The 6,750-nt window shown below is 46.0% G+C and overlaps 1 protein-coding gene across 1 annotated transcript; it reads right to left on the bottom strand.

Annotated features, from left to right (window-relative positions):
• Window positions 1-1,389: 1,389 nt before the first annotated feature.
• Window positions 1,390-2,169, bottom strand: LOC107298937 (CD82 antigen-like). The gene has a single exon (XM_015828294.1). It carries the CDS (start codon window positions 2,167-2,169, stop codon window positions 1,390-1,392), a length of 780 nt encoding a protein of 259 aa, XP_015683780.1.
• Window positions 2,170-6,750: the final 4,581 nt, after the last annotated feature.

Here is a 6,750-nt window from a genome sequence, read left to right as displayed (position 1 = left end):
TGTAGCGCCCACAAGAAACAAAAGGACATTGAAGAAGCAGAACAAGCACTTGAAGCAAGGGCAACAGCAATTTGCCATCGTTGCCTTTTCACGGAACCCCTTGGTTCTGTTCAGAACTCAGAAGCTTCAGCATCAATGGAAAGAAACACGGCGACCAAATAGAATAGCTTGGATATGTTTCCAGGTGGGTCTAAACCATAGAAAAGCCATCCTAGACAATGATAGCATTGTGTCTTGAGGGCACTCTAGCTAAGTCCGGTCTTTATGATCCATCCTTTAGACTTGAGCAGAAAACCCGGATGGCTGTTAGCTTCAGGAATGGTTCTAGCAACGAAGACTAGCATCTAGAGCAGGGGTGGGGAACGATGGCCCTTTTATCAGTTGGGGACATCAACTGCCATGCTGGCTCAGGAATTCTGGGAGTTGAAGTCCACAAGTCATAAAAAAGGCCATCGTTCCCCACCCCTGCTCTAGGCTATAGACTAGAGCTATATTATCACTTCCGTTCGATGTCATCAACGAATGGACAGTGATGGGAAGGATTCGGCAATCGTCTTTTCGCGTAACAAGTTTATTTTAGGAAGGTGGAGAAATAACGCAGCAACCGGTTCAAGAGCTCGAAGGAAGTTTATTGAGAAAGGGAAGCCTTTTCGGCAGTGTGTTCCTTCAAAGAACCAAGCAACTGGATGCTCCTTTGTGTCGGGTGTGTCGTTGAGAAAAGACAACTCTCTTAATGTTCGACTTTTGTAGCATGTTTGGGAGCAGACAGTCAAAGAGGCAGCAAAATCCCGGTTTCTTGTGGATGGAATTGAATGCAGAGTTAGCAGGCTGGGATAATGGAAGAGAGCTAGAGACATGGAAAGAAGGATCATCCTAAATCAGGACCATGGATAAAGCTTAAGAATTAACCCCAGTGTTTCTCAACCTTCGGTACTTTAAGATGTGTGGACTGGCTGGGGAATTCTGGGAGTTGACGTCCACACATCTTAAAGTGCTGGAGGTTGAGAAACAGTGGGTTAGATTATGTAGCTCAGAGCCGATGTTAATGTTGAGAGGTCTCGTATATCTAAGGGTAGATAAAGCTGACTGGATAAAAGTTGTGGGAGTTGGCCAGTTCTTAAATCTTTTAAGATACACTATAGGGATCTGGAACTCCCCTTTTCTGAAGGGACCTCAGCCCTCAGGCCAGTATGCTCAAGGGTGAGACATACTGGAAATTTCATTTGAACATCTGGAGGCTCGAACGTGGGGCTTGAGTTCAACTCATTAGCTACCAGCCATGCCAAAATCCCTCAGAAAACTTGGAAGGAAACCTGGAGAGAAGGAATTCTGTTTCTTCCTTCGGAGGGGTTGATCCTCTTAGCCACAGCCGTCTTCCTCTTGGGAGATTCAGCTGTGACCTTCAGCATACACGTTTCGGCCTGCGCAAATGTAAAATGAAAGGCCGATTCCCAGAATCTCAGAGAAGACGACAACGAAGGAGACGACGAAAACAGTATTCGCGACCCTCTTGAACCGCTTTTGCACAAGCGTGCCGCATCCCTGTTTTGTCACGGGCCAATCATCCACCACCGATTTATGGGAAACGGCGGTCAACCTGCAGACGCCCAGGGCCGGCTGGAAACCAGCTGGGTGGCTACTGCAAGAACACGGGTAGATTCCCACTTGATCCTGGAAAAATGTGTTGTTTTTCCAATTTTCTGGCCCGGTCCAGCCACAACAAGACAGTTGGACCTGCGCATAATCCCAGGCTATCTCTTTGTGCTGGTTGGCCCCATCCATTGGGTTATAGTTCTGGATGAGGCCGAGGATGTTCTTGGTGAGCTTGTCTTCAATCTTCTTCTGTTGGAAGTTCATGAATAAGCCGGGGAAAAAGTGGAAGGCGACAGTGAAGATCAGGAGGGGGATGTAGATGCTCAAAACGAATTGCATGTCATAGAAGAGTCCCAGGCTGCCCCATAAGCCGAGAAACATGGTGAAAGCGCCGACAATGATGGAAATGTACACCAGGCTTTGGAAGGAGTCGAACATAATCTGCAGGAGGAAAATGTAGGGACTCTTGGTGTTCAAAAGCCAGAGGCCTAAACTGAGCATTGTAGCGCCCACAAGAAACAAAAGGATGTTGAAGCAGCAGAACAAGCACTTGAGGCACGGCCAGCAATTCGCCATCGTTGCCTTCTCACGGAACCCCTTGGTTCTCTTCAGAACTCAGAAGCTTCAGCATCAATGGAAAGAAACATGGCGACCAAATAGAATAGCTTGGCTGTGTTTCCAGGTGGATCTAAACCATAGAAAAGCCATCCTAGACAATGATAGCATTGTGTCTTGAGGGCACTCTAGCTAAGTCTGGTCTTTATGATCCATTCTTTAGACTTGAGCAGAAAACCCGGATGGCTGTTAGCTTCAGGAACGGCTCTAGCAACGAAGACTAGCATCTAGAGCAGGGGTGGGGAACGATGGCCCTTTTATCAGTTGTGGACGTCAACTCCCATGCCGGCTCAGGAATTCTGGGAGTTGAAGTCCACAAGTCATAAAAGGGGCATCGTTCCCCACCTCTGATCTAGAGCTTCCTAACGGTGTCCTAGGTTTTTTGATTTCTTAACTTCAGTCAGAATATTTTCCCAGGTATTTGAACACCTTTTGAGTTCGTAATTCAGCTTTAAGCCTCTCTATTAAGGTTTTATGGACGCCTTTGGTAGGTAGCATTTGGTTTGATAACTCCTAAGGCAATGGTGGCGAACCTATGGCACGGGTGCCAGAGGCGGCACTCAGAGCCCTCTCTGTGGGCACGCACGCCGTCATCCCAGTCCTAGGCCTTCAGCTGGGTTTTATAAAACTTTTCGCTTTAGGCCTCCGCCGCCGTGTCCAAAAAACCCCCAAAAAGTTCAATCAGTCAATTTCAAATCTTGCAAAGTTGGAATTGATTGATTGAACTTTTTAGTCCCACCCAGTCTGCCTTTACCACCGCAGCCACGCCCAACCAATGGGCCACGCCCAGCCAATTGGCCCACCTAGCCAATGGGCCATACCCACCCGGCACCCGACGATGCATAAGTCGGGTTTTGGGTTGCGGTTTGGGCACTCGGTCTCTAAAAGGTTCGCCATCACTGTCCTAAGGCATTGCTGTTCAGCAGTGGAGAAAAGTTGTTAAAAACACACACTGTAAAATGAATTCTGGACTTTTATGCTATATGTAATCGCAATTCTAGGTCATTACAAATGCAAATGTGTCATTATTCTCTCCCCCACCCCCGGGGATTAGACTTGTCCTGATCCCTTTTGGCCTTTTATAGGACATAAAAAAATAGCTTTGTCATCCTGCCTGGGCCCCTGACAGTATGGACGAGGCTGTTTCATTGTGAATGTAGTATATCAGTATGTCATTGAATATGTGTATGTTAGTGTTTCTCAACCTTGCCCGCTTTAAGATGGCTGAACTTCAATTCTTGGCTGGCTGGGGAATTCTGGGGGTTGAAACCCACCTATCTTAAAGTGACCAAGGTTGAGAAACAAGGTATGTATGTTATGAATATTCTTGGCTGCTATTTTATATACATATACATATACATATACATACACATACACATATACATATACATATATATATATACACACACACACATACGTACATACATACATACATATAAAGGGTCTTTTTTATTCTCTTCTTTTTTGTTTTTTTTATTTATTTATCCTATTTAGGAATTTTTCAATTGTTAGCCATCGAGAGTCACGTGCGCAAAATGGACGGCTGTATAAATTGATGAAATAAAAAAAAATAGATCAAGATGATAATTAGATTATTTGCCCCCAAAGGTCATCCATTCTAGAAGTCCTTCCCATCTCTCAGATTGGGTACTCAAATGACACAAGTTTACCTTAGACCAAGGGGTAGGCCACCTTGGCTCTTTTGTGACTCGTGGACTTCAACTCCCAGAATTCCTGAGCCAGCCTGGCTCAGCTTGGAAACCTCTCCCTGTCCCCTCAGCATGGCTGGCTCAGGAATCCTGGGAGTTGAAGTCCACGAGTCATAAAAAGAGCCAAGGTTGACTACCCCTGCCTTAGACCAAGGGGTAGGCAACCTTGGCTCTTTTATGACTCGTGGACTTCAACTCCCAGAATTCCTGAGCCAGCATGGCTCAGCTTGGAAACCTCTCCCTTTCCCCTCAGCATGGCTGGCTCAGGAATCCTGGGAGTTGAAGTCCACGAGTCATAAAAGAGCCAAGGTTGCCTACCCCTTGGTCTAAGGCAGGGGTAGTCAACCTTGGCTCTTTTATGACTCGTGGACTTCAACTCCCAGAATTCCTGAGCCAGCATAGCTCAGCTTGGAAACCTCTCCCTGTCCCCTCAGCACGGCTGGCTCAGGAATCCTGGGAGTTGAAGTCCACGAGTCATAAAAAGAGCCCAGGTGGCCTACCCCTGCCTTAGACAAAAATGGCGCCAGTTATTGCATCTTCATTAACCAAAGTTGGTAACCCAAGAAAAAAAAAATCTGGTGATCTTGTACAGCCACACAGTTTCTGAAAGGAGTGCCTCCTTGACAGGCCCTTGAGGCATGCTCCATCTCTAACCTGCCTTTGAGTGTAGCTGATAAACACAGAAAAATGGAAAACCGGCAAGCAGATGGGCTCTTTGTAGTTCCTCACCCGCCCACAAGCGCTCCCAAGCTTTTTTTTTTCTATTTTCTGCACCTTCCATTTTTTTTCTTTTTTTAGCTTGTATTTTATAATAATAATAATAATAATAATAATAATAATAATAATAATAATAATAATAATAATAATAATAATAATAATAATAATAATAATAAAGTTGGAAGGCACCTTGGAGGTCATCTAGTCCAACCCCCTGCTCAGGCAGGAAACCCTATACCATTTCAGACAAATGGCTGTCCAGTCTCTTCTTAAAAAGTTTCAGTGTTGGCACATTAATCGCTTCTGGAGGCAGGTTGTTCCACGATCGTACCTGAGCCCAAAGTTTTTGTTGCCAAGCAAGACAGTTAAGTGAGTTTTGCCCCATTTTAGAACCTGTTGTTTATTTTTGCCACAATTGTTAAGTTGATAAATTAGTAACACAGTTACTAAAGGAATCCGGCTTCCCCATTGACTTGGCTTAGTCAAAAGGTCGCAAAAGGTGATCACATGACCCCGGGACAGTCCAATTGTCATCAATACGAACCAGTTGCCAAGCATCCAAAATTTTGATCATGTGACCATAGAGATACTGCAGTGCATAAAAACAGGTCATAAGTCTTTTTTTTTTTTTTTAGTACTGTAGTACAGGGCTTTTCAACCTTTTCACCCATTGTACCACTTTTAGGATATGGCAGTATCCGAGTACCACCAGTCGCCTAGCAAGGTGTCCAAAACCTGATGACAAAAAAAAAAAAAAAGGAAAAAAGTGATAAAGTACAGGTAGTCCTCGACTTACAACAATTTGCTTAGTGACTGTTCGAAGTTACAATGGCACTGAAAAAAGTGCCCCACAAGACACCTGCCTGCCTGCCCAGCCGCGCTCTTCCTCCTTTCTGAGGTTTTCATTGTTGTGAGCATTTCTGTTGAGGATTGGCAGCGGGGGTGGAGTGGGGGGGTGTTTGGTTTTTATTCCCCCCGTCTGCTGGGTGGTTGCAGCAGGTTTTGGTCACTTCACATGATCCTGGGACACTGTGACCATCATAAATATGAATCAGTTGCCAAGCATCTGAATGTAAATCACAAGACCATGGAGACACTGCAACATTCCAGCTGATCGGTGCTTCTTCTGGGCTCAGCAGAAGCGCCAGGATCAGCGCCGAGCTCCAGCTGGAGCCTAGAGCTGATCCTGGCGCTTCCACTGAACCCTGACAGCCCCGAAGCGCTGATCATGGCGCTTCCGCTGAGCCCTGATAGCCCTGCAGCTCCAGCCGTCTCTCGCTCAGGCTTGTGCGGTGCTGCCACCGGTTCAGCTCATTCGCTCCCCCGCTACCACTTTTCTAGGATGGTCGCGTACCACCTGCCAGGTGCCAATGTACCACAGGTGGTATCCGTACCACTGGTTGAAAAGCCCTGCTGTGGTAACTTTGGTCACTAAGCAAATGACCGTAAGTCAAGGATTACCTGTACAACAAAAATAAATGGCCTTCCAATGAACAAAACCAGGAAAACTTCAGATATTCCACACCGCGATCCTCAAAGACTCTCCTTTGAAGCTGACCTATCCTTTGATCTGATGGACATCCCGAACACCAAACAGGAAGAGAAAGAAAGTTGTACAGCCGATACTTTATTTTTTAAAAAAAAAATTGGAGAAACGGAGCAAGGGACACGATTCCAGGCCGAAGAGACTTTCCAGTAAGAATTGAGGAAGTCAGCCTTAAGAGCAGCGTCTGAATAACTTGAGAATAATTTGGACGAACCGGCCTAAGTTACGAATAATTGCGAAAGAAGCCCACCCGTCTAATCTCCCAGCTTGATCCAAATTGCATAAAAGGAAGAAGGTGGGCACCCAGCGAAAGGGGTGTCTGTAAGGCTTACAGAGCATCCTCGATCTTATTATGGTGGTGAATAAAAGCTGAAAGCAATGCCATTCAGAACTTCTGCATCCCTTTGTGCTCTTGGCTTACACAGGTGGAAGGAGCAAGATAAGTAGAGGAAGAGATGTTGGGCTAATGCCCCAGCGGGGACTGCCAAGCACCGTCTGGAATAAGGAATCCAGTTGCCTCTTTCCTCGTGGATGCCATCCAGATTCCAGGTGGGGGGGGTGCCGCCTTCA

The sequence above is a fragment of the Protobothrops mucrosquamatus genome, unplaced genomic scaffold (genome assembly GCF_001527695.2).
Source record: "Protobothrops mucrosquamatus isolate PMUCROS unplaced genomic scaffold, P.Mucros_1.0 scaffold4386, whole genome shotgun sequence".
NCBI lineage: Eukaryota > Metazoa > Chordata > Lepidosauria > Squamata > Viperidae > Protobothrops > Protobothrops mucrosquamatus.
This window is presented reverse-complemented; position numbering and strand designations above follow the sequence as displayed.

What these genes read in the sequence shown, in the direction of transcription:
- LOC107298937 (XM_015828294.1), bottom strand. Translation starts at nt 2,169, where the DNA reads ATGGCGAATTGCTGGCCGTGCCTCAAGTGCTTGTTCTGCTGCTTCAAC.